This window comes from Fundulus heteroclitus, unplaced genomic scaffold (genome assembly GCF_011125445.2).
Source record: "Fundulus heteroclitus isolate FHET01 unplaced genomic scaffold, MU-UCD_Fhet_4.1 scaffold_51, whole genome shotgun sequence".
Classification (NCBI taxonomy): Eukaryota; Metazoa; Chordata; class Actinopteri; order Cyprinodontiformes; family Fundulidae; genus Fundulus; species Fundulus heteroclitus.
Window position 1 is genome coordinate 2537745 of NW_023396934.1, and position 22644 is coordinate 2560388.

Genomic DNA, 22644 nt, shown 5'->3' on the forward strand with positions numbered 1-22644 from the left:
TTTTAAGAATTTTGTTTGCTGTACAGTCATTTAAAATCCCAATAAAACACGTGGACGTTTGTGCTTGTGACATGGAAATCTCTGGAAAAGGTTCAGTCAGCAGGAATACTTTTGCAGGTGCCACAGGACCGACGCGTTTAGTTTATGTTATTTAATCTCAATTAGTTTCAGTAACGCAACTCCGTCATATTGTGAATGCGACCGTTGTTCAGTTTTGACAGAAGGACACAGTCAAAGCTGAAACGACTCTGAAGTTAAAATAGTTTAAAGAGGTACAAGCTGTTTTGCAGCCGCTGCAGTAAAGTTGTTTTGTCTGAGCCGCAGCAGAGCTTCATTTTCTCTGAGTATAAATGTGTCTCATGCGTTGGGGTGTCAGTGCTCCCGCTCTGGTGCAGCTCCTTCTTCCCCCCCCCTGAGTAAACTAGCCCCAGCATCTGTTAGTCCTTTCCACTTAACTACCCCTTGTTATGTCCAACCTGTACTTATCCCACGATAGAGCTCTTTGCTGTTCGCTCGCTCTCACACTAGGCCCTTGTGCCTTTGAGAGGCACACACACACCCTTGTTGTTGACCCTTTCTTTCTCACGCACACTCTTCTTTCTTCAAAACAAATAAAAAAAAATAAAAAAAGTCATGTTTGAATGTGTGCGCAGACCCCCGGGGCATAGAGAGCACGCCCTTACATGCAAACACACAGATGGCATGATTCATGGGTCTGGTTCGTCACACGTTCAACCCAAACTGAGCGAGAAGGCAAAGAAGCCTTTGACAGAAGCTGTAAAACACCCAGAAAGATGAACAGAAGGCAATTCTTCCTTACACGGACGTAATGGGTAGTAGAGTTCACATTACAGGTTTGGATCAGAGTCCCCGGCTGAAGTCATTTTTTATTTTTCAGGCAGCTAAATTCAATACAGGCCACGCCGTTAAAAAGAAAAAAACAAACGAGGTTACGCAAGCAGCAGAGCTGGAGCGAGACGCAGAGGCGCACACACCAGATACGGATCTGCAGCCTCAGGATTATTAAAGCCTTTTAGGCAGCTGCTCTTAAGGTGAAGAGGAGGCCCTGTTAGGACGCAACAGGAGCCTCGCTGTACCCTCGTTGCACAGAGGAGGGCGTCATTTCTGTAATTTAGCTCCACACGTCAATGAAAGGCTGATTCAGCTTAAGTCAAGGGGTGTTGTATATTAAATTACCCACCGGTAATTTGATGGAGAATAATATATATATATATATATATATATATATATATATATATATATATATATATATATATATATTTTTTTTTTTTAGACATACACTGATTATTCAGTACCTTATAGCCAGACTCACGCAGGTGTCTGCCGCTCAGATCGGTCCCTTACATTAATACAGACTTAAGCTTTCATCTGCAAACTTTTTCCACTTTTGTTTTTTCATAAAAAAGTATTCATAACCATTGCAATTATTCCCAATTCGTCAAATCAGAACCAAACCACTTAAATCTATTTTTATCAGTTTTATTTATCAATTATGGTGCATAATGACAAGGATAAACAATTAAAAAAAATTTTGTTTTCTAAATGAAATTATGAAAAGTGTGGCCGCATTTGTATTCAACACTCCTTATTCGGATACCCCTAAATAAAATCCAGTGCACCAGCTTCAATGACCACGTAGGAGCAAAACTACCGCTGCATATCAGTCTGGGAAAGCTGGTAGGAGTTGATGCAAAGATGGATGGACAGCATGTGTTACAATGGCTCAGTCAAAGTCCAGATCTAAATTTGATTGAGAATCTCTGGCAAAACGCCCTCGGCTTAGCTTTAGCTGCTTTGCAAAGGAGAACTCGCAAAGTTTCAGTCCCTAGATGTGCAAATCTGTCAGAGACATACCGCCAAAGACTTGCAGCTGTAGTTACAGCAACAGGTGGTTCTGCAAATCATGGACTGAGCCCTAACGTATACTACACTTTGTAGATTTTTATTTGTATAAAAGTTTCAAAACCGTCCACTTCCCAAATGTTGCACAACTCTGCATTGATTTGTTGCATAAAACCCCAATAAAATACATAAAGGATTGTGATTGTAATGTTTTAAAAACATGGGGAAAAAAATCTCAAAGCATGTTAATCCTTCTTCTTCTCCTATCCTGTTGTGCTGCAGAAACATGTTTTTTTTCTGTTTATCAACCTTTCCTGTCCTCTCACCTTCCAGCTGGTCTAACACTCCTTCCTGAGCTTTGTTTTAATAGACGTGTCTTCCTTCCTGCTTTGGAACCCTTAGAACAAAGGTTATAAAGAATTATTCAAAACCATCCGCTGGTTTCCTTAAGCAGACACATCATTTATGAAATTTCTTAAAAGGATAACCCACACTCTGAGCTGCTTAAAACTAGAATGAATTGGATCTGAACCGAATCCGAGCAGAGACCTCCAGGAAGGAAATAGTGCTAAAATAATGGCAATAAATCTAACTTAATATATGTTCAAAACAAACTTTTAACACTCTTTAAATGAACTGTCCTCCAATACAGCTTCTTAAAATATCTTAATAGAACTCAAATAAGTGAAATGTATGTATAAGTGTACGTTTTTGTAAAACATATGTCTGAATGTCTTTGGGAAAGGGTTTGTAATTAAATTGCACACCAAAATTATAAAAATCCTGACTCTTGGAATTAGATATTTGCTTGAGTTACCACTGTTTCAAGAAATAAGAATGCATTAATTAATAACAGCAAACAATTCAGTTTATTAACTGGCTGAAATGTCACAGCCTTTTTTTCTGTTGGGTGGGGGGGATTTAACAGATTTTAACATTTACTGCCTGATTTCTTATTTCTGTTAAGATCTCGTCGGGTACCTCAGCACCATGAACAAAGGAAAAATCTGGATCATGACGTCTGACCAATCAGATGCAACATGGTTTGTTTTTTCAGCCAATCGGTTTTTAAGATCAGGTTCAGGTTTGCAGGTGATTTCACGTGAGGGTTAAGCAGGTTTATCATTTTTATTCTTATTATAAGATGACATGTTTCATGAATTGGCGCTATATAAATAAAATTGAACTGAATTGAACTATAAAGCGAAACCAACAAATTAACTATAGTTTTCAGAGGTGGCAAAACCTTGCATTGGCAACTTAATTTACTGGCTCTCTGCCAGATTACGCAGAATTTTAATTTCTGAATCTGAAACAAAGGGCAGAAACACCAAAAAACAAACAAAAAAAGCAGCATTAGCAGAGGGTAAAGCAGCAACAGGCTGTTTGTGGAAGATTACAAATAAATCTCAAAGTCATAGAAATAAAGGATTTTTTTTTCTCCAGTTAAGATTTCTTAAAACAGATTTAACCAAAATAAAAAGAGAGTTCCAAATTGAGCCTGAATTTAATTGAAAAAAATGTACACTTACACTTGGATTTTCAGGTAATTTATGAGTTCAGATTATTTACAGTAAGATTATTGGTATATAGATTTGGATTCAGCTCTAATTTTGATTTAAATGAAAAAGAAAATAGGTGCAAGAAGATAAAAATCTGTCTCCATTTAGTAATTCATCCACTGATCCTTTGTTTCCTGCTCATCCAAAGTCAGGTCTCAGTGGGAGGTTCAGAAACAAACCCATATATTCCTCTCCCAGAAACACCTGGCAGCTCATTCTGCGTCTGGACCAACCCCTGCGCGGTGACGTACCCAAGAAATCTTGAAATGGAGACATCTAGAAATCCTGTTGGATGTCTGAACCAACAACATGGACTTCTTGCAATATGAAGAAGCTGTGGATCTTTCCATCTCGTCTCTGAAGCTCATTTCAGCTGCTTGACTTTAGGATTTCATTCTTCAGGTCCTGAACTGAACCTCTTTGAACTTGGATAGACCTTTATCTTTAGGAAGACAGATTGAGCCTGCATCGCGTCTAAACAACAGACCAAGACGCTTGGATTCCTCCACCTGATGTGGACTCTCACCCCCCCTATTGGGAAAATCTGCCCTCCGTTTCTAACTGCGAACCACAGCCTCAGGCTTAGTCAGATTTAGTAAAATACTCCTGTTTGCTCAGCAGTAAATGTAAGCACTTTACAATTTACAAACAGTGTTATTTATTGCGTTGTCTGCAAAGCAAGTCTAAAAATTAAGCCAGTTTGAGATCCCAAACCCAGACGCTGTGAAAACAGTCATAGCGGCTGAACTGCTGATGTGTCGCACTCGGCGCACCACCTTCCTCTCCTTCTCGGCCTTCTGTCAACAAGTGATAAAATATGTGGGAGCCTGGATCCGAGCACGGGCTCAGTGCGTTACTTATTTTGGCCCCGGAGGAGGGCATAATGCCACGATATCTTTGTGAACTACATCCTGATTCTGAGTACGCAGGAACTGTTTACCCCTCATTTACCGAGAAATGAGCTCACTCAGGTCTCTGGAGGTTCAGCTCATTACGCATCTCCCGCTTCACAGAGGATCAGCAATTCTCTGCTGGTTTTATATGGTTTGCTGCACATATTTCACATTTTTTGAGGGTTCAAAATGTTCTTGCATTTTTTTTTTCCCCCCACTGCTGGATCACTGTTTTATTTTAGCGCAGGATTTTGAGTTCAGGACTCACACTTTCATTGTCTTGCTTAGCATTTAGGTGAAGAAAAAGCACAATAGAAGCAAACAAACAAAGAAAAAAGGTCTTACACAAGCATCATCCTTTGTGAAAACAAACCAAGAATCTAGACTCTGCCGCAATTGCATATTTTAGACATGTGCTTCTTCAGGGTTGGCCTCAGGATGATGTTATAGGTCTTAATGTGTGAGGACATGCCGCTAAGACTCATGCCAAACGCATAAATAACATAATATAAATAACTGCTGTTGATACAGTAGAAAAAAAGTTAAAGTCCTTAAAAAGAAAGATGACTTCATGACATCTCACAGTACCGCCGGGTTGGTACACATCAGAGCTACAAAAAAACTTGAGGTTTCCTTTTTTAGAAGGATATCCATTCATCCTTTATCAATTTTTCCTGTGTTTTTTTTTTCAAGAGGAAAAACTTTTTGGAGGTGGGAGTTGAGAGATTTTTTTTTTTTTTTTTTTGGAGAACAGTCACAACTTGTGGGCAGAGTTTACAGTTTTTGTTGGTGGTTTCCTGATTCAGGAAATTAAAACCCCTTCCATGACATAAAAACCTCAGACATTATTGTTTTTTTTTTTTTTTTCATTATCTAAAAGCCTATTTGAAGACGCATGAATCACTCAGACGGATTTCAACATAAGTGATGATCTGGCCGTGTTTTAAATATCTTGCACTCTTTTGGGTTTTCGTGTTGTGGTTCTAGTCATCCTGTTTTAACTGGGTGGTGTCCAGCACAAACTCTGACCCATTATGTTGCCATCCGATTACGTAATACACTATAACCGAAGCAACAATAACACTGTAGATATTCAGCTCCTTACCAAAGCAGTAATACTTAACTTTGTCATATTGCAACCATGACTTACATCTATTGTGATTTTACGTGCTGAACGATACTAGGTAACACTTAATTGTGATGTAGATGTAGAAGAGAATTAATACATGGTTTTGAGACAATTAACACCTTACCTTACCATAAGCATACTGAGCCCATTGTGAATAATATTGTTGGCAGCATCATTTCCCTTCTAAAGAGAAGGGAAATTCTGGAAGAAACGGTGTTAGAAGCTGGATGTTGGCCAGAGGTCCAACATCCAGCGACCCTGAACGTCCAGCAAGAACTACGATGGAACGGAGCTGCAGTACCATACCAGGAAGGCAGAGGAGCCAGAGGACAATGCGAGGGTTGTGCAGTGAGATAGTGGTGAGGTTCGTGGTAAGATTAACGGATGAATTCAAAGGGAGATGGAACAAGATCAGGGATCAGTTCTCGTTTTGTTGGTAGACGCAGCAGACAGGTTGGTGGATAAGGCCAAGCCGGAGTCACCTGTGTGCTAGGATGTTTGCAGATGACTTTGTGATCTGTATTTAGAGAAGAGAGCAGGTGGAACGGAAATCTCTGGATAAAAGAGGGATGAATGTCAACAGAAGCAAGACATAATACATTTGAGTAACTGGGCGGGAAACAGGTGGAAGATTCAAGCTACGAGGAGCAGAGATATTAATGCAGGATGAGGCAAAACTGTTTACCGTAGGGTGACCAAACGTCCGTATTTCCCGGGACATGTCCGTATTTCGCGTCCTGTCCCGGGCGTCCCGGGTTTTTTTTTATAAAGTGATGAAATGTCCTGTTTTTTTAATTACCTTCAGTGGTACGTCACGCTGCGTGTGAAGATAGAGTCCTCCCTCGCGCTTGTGGGCCGCGCTTGTCTCTTCACCCCCCCCCGCTCGGCCGCGTTTGCCTTACAACCCCCCCCCCCCCCCCCCCCCCCCCTACGAGGTGTCCTGGTTTTCCCAAATGAAAATATGGTCACCCTAGTTTACCATAGAAAAGCTGCAAGAGGGAAACAGACCGGCTAAAAGATGGCTGGATTGGAGATTCAAAAGGTACTTAGCTAATAAACTTTGAAGAGATAATAAACCACAGATAAAAAACTGCAAGAAAATGACTTGTTTAAACAGGAACTGCCCTAAGGAGAAGTGCAATGAAGAACGTTTTGAGAACTCCTAGTTTAAGAAGATGCCTGAACCAGCGAGCTGACTAAGACTAACACCAAAACCCGGGTTCACAGTCAACCACAAGTCAGAAAGCCAGCGTGACGCGCTAAAAGCTGCGTCATTGTTCTGTTCATCCAAACACTACAGGAACGTGTTCCCCTACCACAGTTTGCACAAATCTTCATAGGTGAGTGTTTAAGATTTAATGGGATACAAACTGTCAAGTGCAAATAAACAGTTTATTACTGCAGCTGTCATTTCGACAAGTGTGGCAGCCATGTTGGATTTTTCAGATGTGTGTCGTGGACCTCCCTGTGTGTTTTTCCCCTGCTTTGCAAAGGTTAACATCAGAGTGAAAAATTAAACCTCATACTTTGTACAAACAAACAAACAACGGATGAAAAAAATAACCTGGAAATGTAAAAAAAATGCTGTATTATTATCATTATTATTATTAATATGATTATTATTATTATTTCATGTATTTTTCAGTAAAGTGGAAACCTTCGTGTTTACAGAGCTAGAATTTCACAACCACTGGATCTGATGGTATATGGATGAAGGTGCAACTTGAAATATGAGCCTCTGTTGACAAGGAGTTTGGTCTGCTTTTAATTTAGTCCTAGATGTGACATTTGGCATCAGACATAAACATGAATCAACCCATAAATTAAAACGTGCCAGCCGGGAACAGCAGAGTCAGTCCGTCCGGTGTTTGGCAAAGACGTAAAGCAGAACTTGGGAGCTGACTTCATTCATGAACTACTAGAAAAATCAAGATTTAAGACACAGCGTGGCAAGGCGTCACGTTTCGTCACGCGTACTTTGGCAGTGATGCTGCGGGCGCTGGGGTCATCATAGGCCAGGAGCCGAGTCTGTCTGGATCTCTGATGGAGAACAGTCTGGAGGCGGTGTCGGGGGGTTAGACGGTGGCTGCAGGCTGGGCCTCCTCGGCTGCATGGGGCTCCACCTGTGTGACAATCCTTTCTTCACGCTCCGACGCTTGGGCTTGCGTGGACGTCTCTTTTTCTCCTTGGCTGCCGTCGGCTCGGCGAGGTCGCTCAACGTGTCCGAGGACTCGTCGATGTAGGCCAGGTTCTCTCCGAAGAAATCCAGCAGCTGGCAGTCGGGCGAGGAGGCAGCGGTGTCCTGAGGGGAGGGAGGATGTATTTCAGGCGTGTGAGGGGGGGAGCGACAGGGGAAACGTTCAGCTGGGGTCTGATCGCAACCACTGCTTCGTTCAGATTCTGATTTCTGTGAAACTGTCTGGTCTCTGTCACGTTCTGGGATCGTTTGTGTGCCTCTCGCGTCCCCCTCCTCCGTGCCGCTGAAGGGACGGGAGAGATGGAAACCGTGGAAAAGTGAGAACGACAAAGACACGGATGAGCCGTCTGTCCTGGAGTCGAACGCGGACTCAGACCCAGAGAGGGAGCCGTCCTGCATGGCTGCGTCTGCGGAGTCCAGCTCTAAGGTGGACCGGGCCACGGGGAGGGAGAACGATCGGCCCAGAACCTGGTGAAAAGCCCTTCCCTGTCCCTGAACACCAGCTGCGGCAGCTGTCCTGCTCCCCGGCGCCGCTGCTTTTGGGGCCGCCGCCTCTCCAGCTGCGCTCCCTCGTGGCCTGGGCCTGGAAACCGCAGCCCTCTCCAAAGACGACTGGCCTTCCAGCTGACACAGGGAGCTGGAGAGGCCGGCCCAGCGGTTTGGCAGGTGTCCGTTCTCAGAGCCGCCTCGGGCCCAGTATCCCAAGGTGCCGTGCGCGCCGCGGCGGATGCGGCGGCGCTCGCTGCGTTTCCAACGCCGGCGCTGCAGAAGGAACGGGTCGTTGAATTCCAGCGGGTTTGGGATGCGGAAGTCCATGTTCTGGGTCCAGTCTGTTGCGTGGGCCCTCAGCTCCTCCATCTGAAAGCAGCAGAGGGGGGGAAAAAATGTAAGGGAAGAGAGAAAGCATGCTTCACGTGTCTCTTGATGAAGCTTCCTGACCTTGAAATCTCTCACCTCAGCGCGCGTCCTCTTGGACAGCACCCTCAGCCAGTTGCCTATCATGGTGAGGATGGAGGCAAAGTAGGCCAGACCGAACACTATCCACAACAACACCAGAGGCTTGAAGATCGTCCCGCCTTCATAACCTCCAGCTGAACAAAGATACTGGGCTTAGGAAGGTTTTAATGTCAAGTAAACAAAAAAAAATACACTCCTATCCCTGCTTAGTTATTGAAGTCAATAAAAAGCAAGGAGATCAGAGTGACATACACGTATACAGGACTGTCTCAGAAAATTAGAACATTGTGATAAAGTTATTTATTTTCTGTAATGCAATTTAAAAAAACATGAAATGTCATACATTCTGGATTCATTACAAATCAACTGCAATATCGCAAGCCTTTAATTGTTTTAATATCGCTGATTATGGCGTACAGCGTAAGAAACCCAAATATCCTATCTCAAAATATTAGAATATCGTGAAAAAGTATACTAGTAGGCTATTCAACTAATCACTTGACTCGTCTAATTAACTCGAAACACTGCAGGGTTTCCTGAGCCTTGAAAAACACTCAGCTTGGTTCAGTAAACTAAATCACAAGTATGGTAGTGGTTAAGAGACGACATAAGATTCTCACAGTAACTGGTGTACTGACCATGGCATTACTGTCCTTGATTGGCCTGCCAATTCCCCTGACCTGAACCCCATAGAGAATTTGTGGGGTATTGTGAAGAAGAAGCTGAAAGACACCAGAGCCAACAATGCAAATGAGCTAAAGGCCGCTATTGAAGCATCCTGGGCATCCATAACACCTCAGCAATGCCACAGGCTGATTGCCTCCATGCCACGCCGCATTGATGCAGTAATCTGTGCAAAAGGATTCCCAACCAAGTAATGAGTGCATTAATGGACATTTTCAAATGTTTGATTTTGTTTTGCTGTTATAATTTTATTTTTTTTACTTGGTCTGAGGAAATATTCTAATATTTGGGGATAGGATTTTTGAGTTTTCTTCAACTGTACGCCATAATCAGCGATATTAAAACAATAAAAGGCTTGCGATATTTCAGTTGATTTGTAATGAATCCAGAATGTATGACATTTCATGTTTTTTATTTGCATTACAGAAAATAAAGAACTTTATCACAATATTCTAATTTTCTGAGACAGTCCTGTAAGTGTAACAACAAACATGTTTTCACATGGAAAGCCTAGAAACAATCGGCGATTAAATAATCTGTTCATCAATTTGTGGACAGTAACTGTTGTGGCATTTCTTAACATTAATAAAAAAAAAAAAAATACAAATTAGTTTTTTTCCCAACTTGATTCTGTAATTTGTTGAGTGGGGACCCTGAGAAAAAGAAAAAAAAACACAAACACAAGCCAGCAGTTCCCGTCGCTGTTCTAAAACACGAGGACACATGTTAGCACCTGGTACGTAGTCTCCAAATCCAACGGTGGTAAGGGTGATGACCACGAAATACAGCGACTCCAGAAACGACCACTTCTCCACTTTCTGAAACACGACCGTTGGGACGGCGAGGAAGATCAAGCAGCCAATGAGGATGGAGAGAACTGCTGACATCACGCGCACAGTTGTGGGTCTGATCTTACGTTTCTGGAAGAGAGACGGCGACAAACGCTGAATAATGACATTCAGTCGTCGGGCATGAACAGTTTAGGCTTAAGGGTAAACGTCATCACTGGCATTTAAGGAGACTTATGATGTTTTTACCTCTTTTTAACAAATGTTCCGAGGTCTTAACAAGATGCAAATCTTAGCTTATTATATCACAATCCAGAAAAAACACTTTCTATAGTAAATTCAAGCACCGTTTTTACAGCAGCTGGTATTCAGGGGGTGGACTAAGCTACTTGGCCTCTGAATTTAAACAGCTCATGAAATAAAATGAAAAGAAGTCTGTAAATCACCACGTGCACACCGTCAATAACAATAACCCTTCAAGCATAGTATTCAAATGCCAGAAAACTGACAGGAAACCATATAAATTTCAAATTGAGAGTCACATTTGCTTCTTTTGTTGTCCATCTGCTGCTTTTAGGCAAAGTCTCACCATAGTTCATGTACGTAAATAACCCAGGTTGGTCAGTAACAATCAAATTGTTGCTTGTAGTTGATATATATTATATAATTGTTTATCCATGCTACACTCAATGTGAAACAGGAAATCTGACAGGGGGGATTATTGCACAACTAATCAAACTAATCATTTTATTAGTTTGATTAGTTGTGCAATAATTGCTCACTTCTTCTCTAGTTTTTGCTAAACTGTTTGCAGCCAAACAAAATGAGACAATAATTGCTGGTAAAGGTGCCATTTTTTAATTAGGCCCCTTTCACACCGGACTGATTCCAAACCAAAAACAGGAGATGCCTCTGCAGGATAGTTTTCTGCAGTGGATTTATCATTTCACATGATGAAAACCAAGAGTTACCCAACGTTTTGGAGCTTGAACACAACTTTTACAGTGAGATCCTGACGGTTCAATATGGCGGTGGATATCGAGACCCTGGGGGCTCCATGGGGGAATCTGGCTGTAGCAGCAGAGGCTGCTTATGCATTATGTGACTATGGCCGTTTGTCATGAACGGCGCTTTCATGCCAAAGCTAAGACATCATCACATCAATCCACAGAGGCAGAACTGAAATGCTCCTGGCGACAGAGCTTATTTCCACATTGTTTTATTTTCTGTTAGCTACTATAAGGAGCTCACCAAGCAGCTTAGATTAACAATTTATCTGATAATAAAACCTTTGCCATGATCAGGTTCCTTTTCCATAGACGCTGATATTCACTGGAAAGCTTCCAATGCAAAATGTTCATATCAACTTAGAAAAGAGAAATCCTAGCATCCTATTTAGCAATAAGGTGAGAGAAAGGAACGATGAGGAAGAAGGATGGAAAAAGCACCTGCAGAGGCTAATAGGACTTACAAATATACAACATTTGCAACATGACTCCCAAAAATAAGCTCTCAGCAGTCATTAAATAACACAGAAGTTTGAGTTTCTGGACATAATTCTTCTGACTGCACTGCGCCAACGTATGCTACTCCACAATAAACCGGCTGCACAGAATGGCGAGCTTGTCACTGTGCAGCGTTTTGTGGCAGCCATTCCCTGCATCTTATAATTAGCCGATTAAAGTCCTGATGTTTTCTCCTCAAACGTGAGACTAAAGCTGATGGTGGAGGCGCAGAAACCTCCCATGGGTTTATATATAGATGCCAAAGGTTATAAAAACCTCTTGAAGGGATACCCATTACTGTGAGGGGATGAGTGTGAACGCAGTGAGGAAAACCCTATTTGATGTGTCCTGAGAACAATTAGGCTTTTCAGATTTGCTCTGACCAGGATTTGCTCTAATGCCCAGGAAGGCTTCAGGAGACAGTGGTTCAGCTTCAGGAAAACAGTTCTAGGGTGTTACTCTGTGTTAGAAAGACACATTGCGCCTTCTTAAATCTAAAATGAGGTTTAGTTTGTGTAACGGAAAGAGCCTTCTCACCAAAAAGAGCTTCTCAATCTTGGCCACAGCTCTCCGCAGCACCGTGCCCATGTGATCACCCACTCCAGCGAGCAGGATACCAAACATGGGGATCCCCACCAGAGCGTAGCACACGCAGAACAACTGTCCGAACCACGTCCGAGGTGACAGATTCCCAAAGCCTGGTGACAAACAACAAGAAAAGGCGGATTATAACTTCACATCTCATGTGGACAAACTTCTTTAGGTAAAATGCTAGAAATGTTTTTAATCATACTGTGAACAGATACTGCAAATACCATAGACAAGATTACCAGCTAAGATCATCAGGTAGATGTTTTCTGTTACCACCTACCTATTGTGGTGATGATGGTACCACAGAAGAAGAAAGCGGAGCCCATGTCCCAGCGGCTGGTCAGGTTGGCAGGCAGGCTGCTTATATCCAGACCTGCTTCAATAGCAGAGCCCAGCTTCTGCAAGCGTCACATGTAATTTGCATGTAAATTATTGGTTAATGCAAAATATTCTCATCGCAGCATTATTGGTATTTTTTGTTTTTGTTTTTTGCAACAGCCAAATTTAATGAACGAAATGGGAAATATTTAGCAGGAGGCGGGGAAACTTTGTCACTCTGCTTGTAAAAGAAAAAGTGAATTTTCATTACTATTGCATACTGGTGATCCAAAAACAGCAGGTGCATCAGCTAATGTGACAGCTTCCATAAAACTGTAAATATTTATGCATTCTTTTAACCACAGATGTATAAAATATATGTGCAAAAAAAGCAATCCATTTGTTTTGTGCAGTTGTACTATGGTTCAAAAGATTATATTGTTGTGTGGGTTTCAAACAAAGTTTATGGTGATATGTAAGTACACCCTTCTTTATTTTTATAGTGTTATGCCATAAGGCAAAGCATTTTGAAAGATATAAATTCTTCACTTGACCTCCGAATTGGGCAAATATAATCTTAGATGAGCTGCAGGTGATGTTAAAATGAAGAATACATGATAAATCCTTTAAAAGGGCGACGCAAGTTTATTTATAAAGTACTTTCAGTAACAAGACGATTCAAAGTGCTGAAATTTAATGATGTTTTCAACACACCCAATGTGTTCTACAATTAAATTATAAAATAAAAATCTAATACAAGGAAAACTATACCAAAATAAAACAACCTGCAGCAACCAGGTTGCATTAGTTTGGACCCCCTAACTTCCTTCAGCAGGAGTCGATCAACACGCCACATATTGACTTGGCAACATTTGCCCTTTCTGCCTTGTTCTCCAAATCTGTGGGGTTGTGAGAACATCTCTTGTCCACTGCTTTCTTCAGGTGACCCCAGATTAATGCCTGACTCTGTTCAGGCACTTCAAAAACATCATTTTATTCCATTGGGCTGGTTTGCATTGACTCACAGCGATAATTCAAATCCAGCGGACCCCTGAAAGCTCTGGGACAAAACTCACTGGCATTAGGAACTGTTTAGTTTCATCCACCTTGACAGAAATCCTTGGTAAGGAGAAAAGTAAGCCCCCATTATTGCTGCTGTTTATCCACATTATAGGGGCAGTGATGCTTGAAAATAGAAACGTGACAAAAGGGATCACAGGGTGCCGTACTGAGAATATACAGCAAGCCATGACATAAAAGTCATTAATAGAGTCGTATTTTATGACAGGCGTCATAAACCAACAGCGTTTTTTTTTCCCCTGGTAAGAAAGCTCAAATAGTTTTTACAAAATGAATGTTCACATCTCTAAGAAGTTTCAATTTCCAGCGTTCCCCCATTGAGTTATTGCTGTTCTTCTATTGAACTTTTTATTGACCCCTTTTTTTTCTATTGAACCACACGTCTATCGATCAGTATACATTGTTATTGAAATATCGTCCAGCCCTAATGTGTAGCACTCTCCATTCTGCACATTATCGATCTGGGCCTGCTCCTACTGAACCCATTTGGGGAAATGGTGGTCAGAGGTGGTAGCGCGCTTGCACTCAGAGAAGGATGCAAGTTCCCGGTTCGATCCCCCAGTGCCTGCACTCTGGGTCCCTGAGCAAGACCCTTAACCCCAGATTGTTCCCTGGGTGCCGCACATGGCAGCCCACTGCTCCCCAAGGGTGATGGGTTAAAAGCAGAAAACAAATTTCGTTGTAATGTATGTTTCAATGACAATAAAGATGATATTACTATTATTATTATTATTACTAAAGCACAATTAATAGCTGTGTACAAAGAATATAGTAACAGTGATCCAGTGCCTTAAAGACCAAGTTACAAACAAACTTCACTGTATTCCAATGAATAATTGGGATTGTGTGTGATTGACCAACACAAAGCAACGCATGGCGTAAGGGGAAAGTAAATGATGTAAGACCTTTGTATTACGCCCCCCTCATTCTGATACCACTAAATATATTTGAATTCAACAATTGCTTCCAAACATCAAATAATTAGAGAGTACCTACTTGTGTAACGTAATCTCAGAATAAACTCAGGTGCTTCGTTTAGACCTTTGTCACATAAGATTTGTTGTAAAACAGCGGTGGTTGTTGAGACAGATCAGTCCCTATGGGTGGTTGCCCTGGCCAGCATTCAAAAAGGGCATATGCATGTGTAATCAGACTGTCAAAATAATATGTCTATATAATCAATACTGAAATAAAATTGTTCAAAGACACTTATTTGCGACAAAATCTATATAAATTGAACCACTAACGTCTGCCCAAAGGGTTGCACTTCTTCGAAGCGCGGTCAGCAATAAAAGGTCGGTAAAGCTCTTGTAACTGCAACAGTGAAGTAAGTAGCAAACCACCTGGTATACTATATATACTGTATATATATATATATATATATATATATATATATATATATATATATATATATATATATATATATATATATATATATATACACACACACACACACACACAGTTATAATTCTCCCTCTCTCTCACCGTTATAATTCAGTAACGATACTATATAGCAATCAATAGATATGTGGTGCTATAGAAAAAACGGGTCAATAAAAACTTCAATAGAACAGTTTTCCTTCCTTTTGCATTGTAGCCTATCATGTAGGCTAATACTACAGTCGTTACATCCTCCCAACCAATCACAAACACAGACCCAGGAACGCTTTGTCACCAAGCTCAGTTCCCCTCAAAGAGCTCAGAGAGCATGTTGCAGTTTTGGTAAAATAAAGAAGTTGGTAGAATGAAGAGTTGAGTTTGAATTCAGTGTTTTGTTGTTTTTTTAAATCTAAAAATAGGTAATTAAGCAACAGCATAACATGGTCAAGGCTGCATTTAAATATATGTTTAGAAAAGTTTGATAATTGTTGATATCGATCAATATGAGATCAATTTTATCAATATGCTTTTGCATATTGATATAGAAAAATATGCTTATTTTTTTTTTTTTGAAAAATATGCTTATTTTTCTATATCACCCAGCCCTAATACAGACAGACAGAAAGACAGACTGATCGATCGATCAATAGATAGATAGAAATAAATGTGTTAGCGGTTGCAAAAGGCCTGAGACTGAGGCGGAGGGTCACCTTCCAGCAGGAGAACAACTCTAAAGACGTAAACAGCTACAATTTATCAATTTTGAGCAAAATATATTCATGTCTTAGAATGAACCAAATTGAGAATCTGTAGCAAGACTGGAAAAAGTGATGTTCACAGATTCTCTCCATCCAATTTGACTGAGCCGGGGCTGTTTTGCAAAGAATGAGCAGAAATGTGGTTCTACAAAACTTTGACCCGGAGAGACAATCATTTTCATTCTACTTCACAAAAATATACGATATAGAATCTCAATAAAATACAAAAAAAAAATGTGTTCTTAGATTGTAACATGAAATAAATGAGGACATTTTATAAGAGTTATTGATATTTTAGTGCAGTGATGAGAAACATCTCCAGACTCAGATTGAGCTGGAGAGGTGTGTCTAAATATACCTTTACAAGCTCGTTGAAATCAACCTCAGTGACGCAGGAGTTATTAATCAGGAACTCCTGTTTGGCTTTGAGCAGATTTACATGCGCCTCGCTCTCCTTTGGGGTCTCCAGGGTGACAAAAACGAGCGCTCCCATGCCCAGGTACAGCATGACCCCCGTCAGCAAGGTGGTGAGGGTGGTGCATCGCATTTTTCTCCTGGTCGACACCCCTGCCCTCCGGGGTTCGGGGTCTGGTCCGGGGTCTCAGTCAGGATGCACCAGGATGCAGCTGGCCATAAACAGGAAGTTCCTTTAGATAAGTGCTGCATGCGTGAGCGCAGTTAAATGCAAACAAAATATACAAGTGTTCTGGGAAGAAACAAAGGCTCTTCGTACATCCGAGTGTCAAACTAAAAGCAGAGACAGCCACAAGGGACAATTCATTTAATGTTTATCTGCAATTTATATTTATTAATGAATAATATAATATTATAAAATGTGTATTGAATAAGAATTTAATTTAAAAAATACATTATTTATTAATATGAGCAGGAAAAACATTTCTTTCATGATGTGTTTAATTCAGTTTTAAAGATTTTTTTTAAAAATAAAACAGTCCTTTGATCTACTGAGCCAGCGAAGTCCAGTGGGAGACTAAAGGTCTAGCTTTGTTATTAATGTTGTGAGAAAGGAGGATTGTGGGTTTTCAGTCTACTTCTTAAGGCCTGCAGTAGATTTGGGAGGAAAGATACTGATGGCGAACAATTTCTTCCTGTTTGGGGAGCACAAATAACGCTCTAAAGAGGACAATAAGTTTCCTTTAAAGTTAGTATTACACAAACGCTGCTGGACACCATGGCTCCAGTGTTTAATTGCTGAGGACATGTGAGATTTTATTTAATATTTTTATGCACTTAGGCTAATTTTTGAAGAGAGATGATCTACCATGGTGTAAATAGATTATTCTAGTGTTTCCCTTATTTCTCGTTTCTTGTTACAAGTACAAAGCAGTTTCTAATTTAACTACATTTTACCCCCAAGGAGGCAGGTTTTCTTGGTAACCCTTATGATACGGTCTCAATCAGTTGCTCCTTTGCTGCTAGCATTCTTATCCTATCTTTTTATTACATATATACATACACATATATATATATATATATATATATATATATATATATATATATATATATATATACATACATATATATATACACATACATATACATATATATATATATATATATATATATATATATATATATATATATATATATATATATATATATATATATATATATATATATATATATATATATATATATATATATAGTCATGACCTTGTAGTGTTGGGTTTGAAACAAACCAATTTCTCTTGGCTCAACCACACCAAGGCCTGACCTGTATACTAAAGAAATCATTTATATAGAACATTTTTGACCACACGAAGAAGGCTGCAGACCTTACAAGCCAAAACATTATGACCTGATCTAACAAAATTCAAGAGCAGATGAAAAAACTAATCTATCTGTCTGGAAAGGGTTACGGTGCCATTTCTATTGCTTTTGGACTCCATGGAACCAAAGTGAAAGACAACATTCAGACCTATTTTAGAAGAAATCATGGAACAGTGGTGAACCTTCCTGGGAGGGGTCGGCCGACCAAAATGTCTCCAAGAGCTCATGGACAACTAATCTAGGAGGTCAGAAAAGAACCAGGAACGCCTAAAGCTCTGCAGATCTCACTCTAGTTGAGCTCAGTGTTGAAGATTCAACGATAAGGAGGAGACCAGAGGAAAAAACCACATTCATGGGAGAGTTTGAAGACCAAAACCCAAATTAAAATTAAATGATCTCAGAGACATTTAGGAAAATATTCTGTGGACTGATGAAATGTGGACGATGTGCTTACACCACTGCAGAGAACATCATTCTGACATTCAAACAGGCTGATTGGCTGTTTCAGGACTATTTGCATTATTGAAGGATCTTTATATTCTTCAGCAGAAAATCGAGAAGGAAAATGTCCAATGGACCTGCATCAGGACAACGATCCAAAGCACCGCAGCAAAGCCAACCCTGATTGGCTCCAAATAACCTGAATTAAGGTTTTGACTGGATTTAGTTAAAGCCTGGACTTAGATCCAATCAAGCTAGTGTTGCATTCCTTTGAACAGGCCATTCATATTGGAAAAACCCTTCCTGGTGGCTTAATTGGAACAATTTTGTAGAAAAAAAGTGGACAAAAATGTCTCCACAGTGATGTAAAAGTCAGAGATCCACTAATCGCAATAGCTTGAGGTCAAATATTGCTCCCAAGGATGGCACAACCAGTTGCTAGGTCTGTGGAGTCATTACTTTTTCATACAGGTTCAGGTTGGTTTGGAAAACGTTTTTCTTCAGCAACTCAGACCATCAGATGAAAACGACATCTTTTATTTACTCTGGTTAACTTAATATATTTGATTATCTGAAACATTTAGGTGCAAAAACAAGGGGAAAGGTAAGAAATCTGTGAAAGGGAAACTACTTTTTTTTTTTTTTTTTTTTAGTTTTGTACATAAGTAATAAGTGGTCTGCGCCATAATGACATGTCTCGACAATACAAGCAGAAAACTGAGACTGTACCTTAACTCCCTGAAGGCAAGCTCATCCCATGTTAAACCTTCAGGGATCCTCTGGAGAAGAAGTATCCTTCCCTCTTCCTCTTCCCTGAAGGTATCTTTTGCAGTCAGGAGGAGAGGACCATGGTCCATTCAAGCCATCTGAACACTTGTGGACACACAAAGGAAGACGTTAGACTGGATCCACCGACACTTCCCAGCTTCTCTTAAAGCTCTTTGATTAAATGCGTGTTTTTATTGGAGGCAAGTTATCACAGTAACTGGCACAAAAGAGACAGAAGGCAGGCCACCCTGCCAGCGGCCTCTCAGATGATTAGACCCTGCCAAGCCTTAAAAAAAAACAAAAAAAAAAACATCACACAGCATTAATCCAAACCAGGTTTATCTCTTATCTTCCCGTGCTTTTCTTTGAGCAGTGTTTACCTCCTGGGACGTAGGAGCTGGTCGCTCCGGGTCGGGCGGGCCCGGCCGCCGCCACGTGGACTCTGACAGTGTTCTGAGATTTCCCAGAGCCAGGCCAAATGTTAGCATTCTGCTCTAATGGACTGCTGCCCTTGTGTTGTGTGGGGAGTCCGGCTCCCTGGCCCCCGGCTTCAGCACTCACAGATGTTTCTGGTTATATCACTGTCTAAACCTGCGCTGGCACATCTTGGTATTGCGCTAAAGGCGAGGGGGGACCTGGACAGAGGGGGGCGTCCACAGACTGAGACCTAATCTGAAGGTTAAGCGTTAAGCGCAGGTAATAAATCAGGAGCGAAGCTGTTTGGAGAGAAGCGTGGAGGCCGGTCCAGTCGTAAACGAAGGTATTCCAAGGTTTACATTTACGACGGGACAACTCCTACCAAACTGAGGGGGGACTGCAGGAAAACTGATACGCTCAAGTTTGTTAAAGTCCCAGAGACGTCCCATTTAAACTCTCCGGCACTCCAAAAGGAGCATTACGTTTCACTGCACTGGATATCATAGAGTGCCTTCATCCTTCACAGCACATTTCTACACCTACAGCCTGTCTACATGTTGCTACATAACACCCACAAACTTCAGTCTATTGTGTTTGGATTTTGCAAACCTGTGAAGGGATGCATGGTTTCCCTCATTTATCTTGACACGGTAGCTGAAGCTCAGCTAGACTACATGTATATCTGTCAACATCAGTTTTCAAGTATTGCAACAGATTTTCAACTTGCTTTAGTTCTGGCCTTTGACTAGGCCACTTTATCACACAAATATGCATTGATGTAAAGCCTTCCACCCTGGCTCTGGCTGCAGCTTGAGGGCTGCTAACCTGCTGGAAGCTGAACCTCCTCCACAGTCTCAAGTCTTTTCCTCCCTCCAACAGGCTTTCTTGCAGGATTGCCCGTTTTTGTTTAGCTCCATCCATCTTCCCATCATCTCTGATCAGCTTCTCAATTACAGCCGAACAAAAGCCTCCTCACAGCATGGTGTTCTGCAGTAATTTGCAGCCTTGGTCTCCCTCCAAACATAGGGTAGGCACAAAAATCTGAGTTTTTAACTTAATCTGACCAAAGCACTTGGGTCTTCTTCTACATGTTTACCATCTCCCCTATGTGGCTTTAAGCAAAAACTATAATGGATATCTGCTATAGCTGTGGATGTCTGTAGCTCCTCCAGAGTTACCATGGACCTTTTTGTTGTTGCTTTTGTGATTGATTGGGTTTGCAGTTGGACCAAACTCCTCATCTTTAGCTTATATATATACTGGTTTTATCGGGTTTTATAAGAGTATCAGCGTCAGTGAGGCTGAAGCTAATCCACACGTTTGAGATTCTTATGTATAAGAAATAAAAATAACTTTTCACTTCACAGCTATGCGCTACTTTGTGTTGGTCTGTCACACGGAAATCCCAACAGAGTGAACTGAAGTTTGTGTTTTTAATGAGACAATATGCGTAAAAGGCGGTGGCCATGAATACTTTTTAAAAGGCTTCACACAAGGAAGATCATGTGGCCATGCTCTTATTTTGATAGAATTTAAGGAGGAAAATACAAATCTACAAACAGCAAACTTTAATTTCAAAGTTTTTTTCTAGAATAAAGTATCAACTTTTAATAACACAAATGTCATTTTTCTTAAAATGTTGTATTTTTACTGTAGCCACTTTGAACTTCCCATTAGGCAACTAAAACAAACATTCAGACAAAGCTCTATAAATCCCCACCAGTAACCATATTAGGGATTTTACTGCAGTTTAATAACATCTCGTGAGATTTCTGGCTTCAGGGGGAGTTGAGACCTCTGCAAGAAAAACATTTTGAACAAAAACAAAAAAAACAAACTGCATTTACAGTGTTACATAAATGCAAAACACAAGCGAAGTCTCTAAAGCTCCAAGCAGGGAAGAAACCAAAACTAAAAATTTACTTCCCTGGAAGGATTTAGTGACACGGCTGTTGTGGAAACTCCTGACGATCCATCAAGAGACCGACGCGACCGACTGTGAGAGAAAACATTGTCTCTTATGCAAGAATTTACCCCAAAGGTCAAAAATAAAAAAGGCCCTTCAGTCATCATTTGGCCTGAAAGTATTTAGCAGAGAGCCAAACGCTGATGTCAGGAGGAGATCACAGGTTACAGCTCTGCATGTCTGGTTTCATGCTCTGGGAACAGAAGGAGTCTAGAAAGGGGCGGCAGAACTGTTTTTTTTTTTTTTTTTTAAGGGGGATGCAGAAGAAACGGAGATAAAGATCCTGTAAACGTGCAGAAATCTGTAAAGAATACGCCTCGGTCCGGCTGCTTCTAAGTTACTTTGCTGTCCGAGCCGGGAGAAGTCAGGCCTTCGGAGCAGCAGGCAAACATTTCTCCTCACCAAGACAGAAATAAAACCAACTACAACTCAGACAGACAGAATGACGAGACTTACCTCGAGTTTGGCTAAAGGTCGCTGTCCCAACTTTGCTTCAACGCGGCACAAAATCTTCTGCCACCATGCAGCGTGTGTGTTGTGCAGATGCGTGACTGCATGTGTGTGTGTTTTTCTCCTTGGATGGTGTTCCCCCCCACCCGTTCTCGTGACCCCCGCTGCATCACTCGGGCAGAGGGGAGCGGATCATATGAGGAGGTGGAGCAGACGAGGGAGAGGATGAGGCGGAGTGCATGCGAAGCCCAGTACGGCGCTCTGTGTGAACGTTTGATTTGATGGAGTGGCGTCACAGCAGAGGAAGAGCAGAGGGCCTGGAGTTTCCTGAGCTGAGCGTGGAAGAAGTGGGTGGGGTGGGGGGGTTGGGAGTCCCGGCTCTCTCTAAATCCATCGCCTGCCCTGCTTCTGTCGTTTTGGGAAGCATAAAGAGACGCTTGTTTCTTCAAAGCTAGAATTATGGTCCACAGTTTTTTTAAAGCGCGTGAGGAAAAATGAGCATCGTGAAACAAAGCAGCCTCAGAAAGCTGGAAAGCTTTCTTCTCCTCCAGACTCTTTCAGCACCTTCTGACAACGTCTTCATGACCAGGAGGCAAAGGGAGAGGGACTTTTTGGTAATTGCGGAAACACTTATGAGATTTAACCAAGATATTCCACTTAAAAAACACTTTGAGGCTCTCTTCATTGGACCACAGCGCTCGTTTAGGCTTAATTGAAAAAAAAAAAGAAAAAAAAAAGGGAGAAAGCTTTTCATGTGAAACCAAACCGACAACAGCAAAGATTTTACGTTTTAGAAAAAAAGGGCACAGAGTGAGCGATCGGACCGGAAAGTGCTTAAAGAAAAACAAGTTAGCAAGAGGAGCAAATGTTTTATTATTTCAGCAAACACAACAAAGATGGATCCACATTAAAGTGTCCACAGGAAGGCAACAGATTCAGACCGTCCCACCGCAGAGCCAGAGGACTACAGATCCCAGAGATATCCGGGGTCCACAGGAGAGCACGGCAACTTTTACATGAAATAAAAATACACAAAACGTGAAATAAAAAAAACCATTTCAAACGCAGCTTCACTAGTTCCACCTCAAAACAAAACTAAACCACTC

At 41.2% G+C, this 22644-nt stretch overlaps 1 protein-coding gene across 3 annotated transcripts; it reads right to left on the reverse strand.

Moving 5' to 3' along the window:
* Nucleotides 1-6791: 6791 nt before the first annotated feature.
* kcnk4a (potassium channel, subfamily K, member 4a) lies at nt 6792-21732 on the reverse strand. 3 transcript variants are annotated; one of them, XM_021312599.2, is made up of 8 exons: nt 21545-21732; nt 18667-18810; nt 16064-16331; nt 12450-12567; nt 12116-12276; nt 10019-10205; nt 8584-8735; nt 6792-8502 (listed from the first exon to the last, which is right to left on the reverse strand). In XM_021312599.2, exons 3-8 carry the CDS (start codon nt 16250-16252, stop codon nt 7456-7458), a joined length of 1854 nt encoding a protein of 617 aa, XP_021168274.2. In that variant the 5' UTR covers nt 16253-16331; nt 18667-18810; nt 21545-21732; the 3' UTR covers nt 6792-7455. The 3 variants fall into 3 exon arrangements, with proteins under 3 accessions (XP_021168274.2, XP_012711486.2, XP_021168275.2); XM_012856032.3 differs by having other exon boundaries at nt 8599-8735; nt 21545-21729; XM_021312600.2 differs by lacking the exon at nt 21545-21732 and having other exon boundaries at nt 18667-20241.
* Between the last annotated feature and the right edge of the window lie 912 nt (nt 21733-22644).

Coding starts and splice junctions, on each gene's coding strand:
- kcnk4a (XM_021312599.2), bottom strand. CDS start 16,252: ATGCGATGCACCACCCTCACCACCTTGCTGACGGGGGTCATGCTGTAC. Junction 10,206..12,115: donor AGATTGAGAAGCTCTTTTTG/GTGAGAAGGCTC, acceptor TCTCTCTTCCAG/AAACGTAAGATCAGACCCAC. Junction 8,736..10,018: donor ATTTGGAGACTACGTACCAG/GTGCTAACATGT, acceptor ATCTTTGTTCAG/CTGGAGGTTATGAAGGCGGG.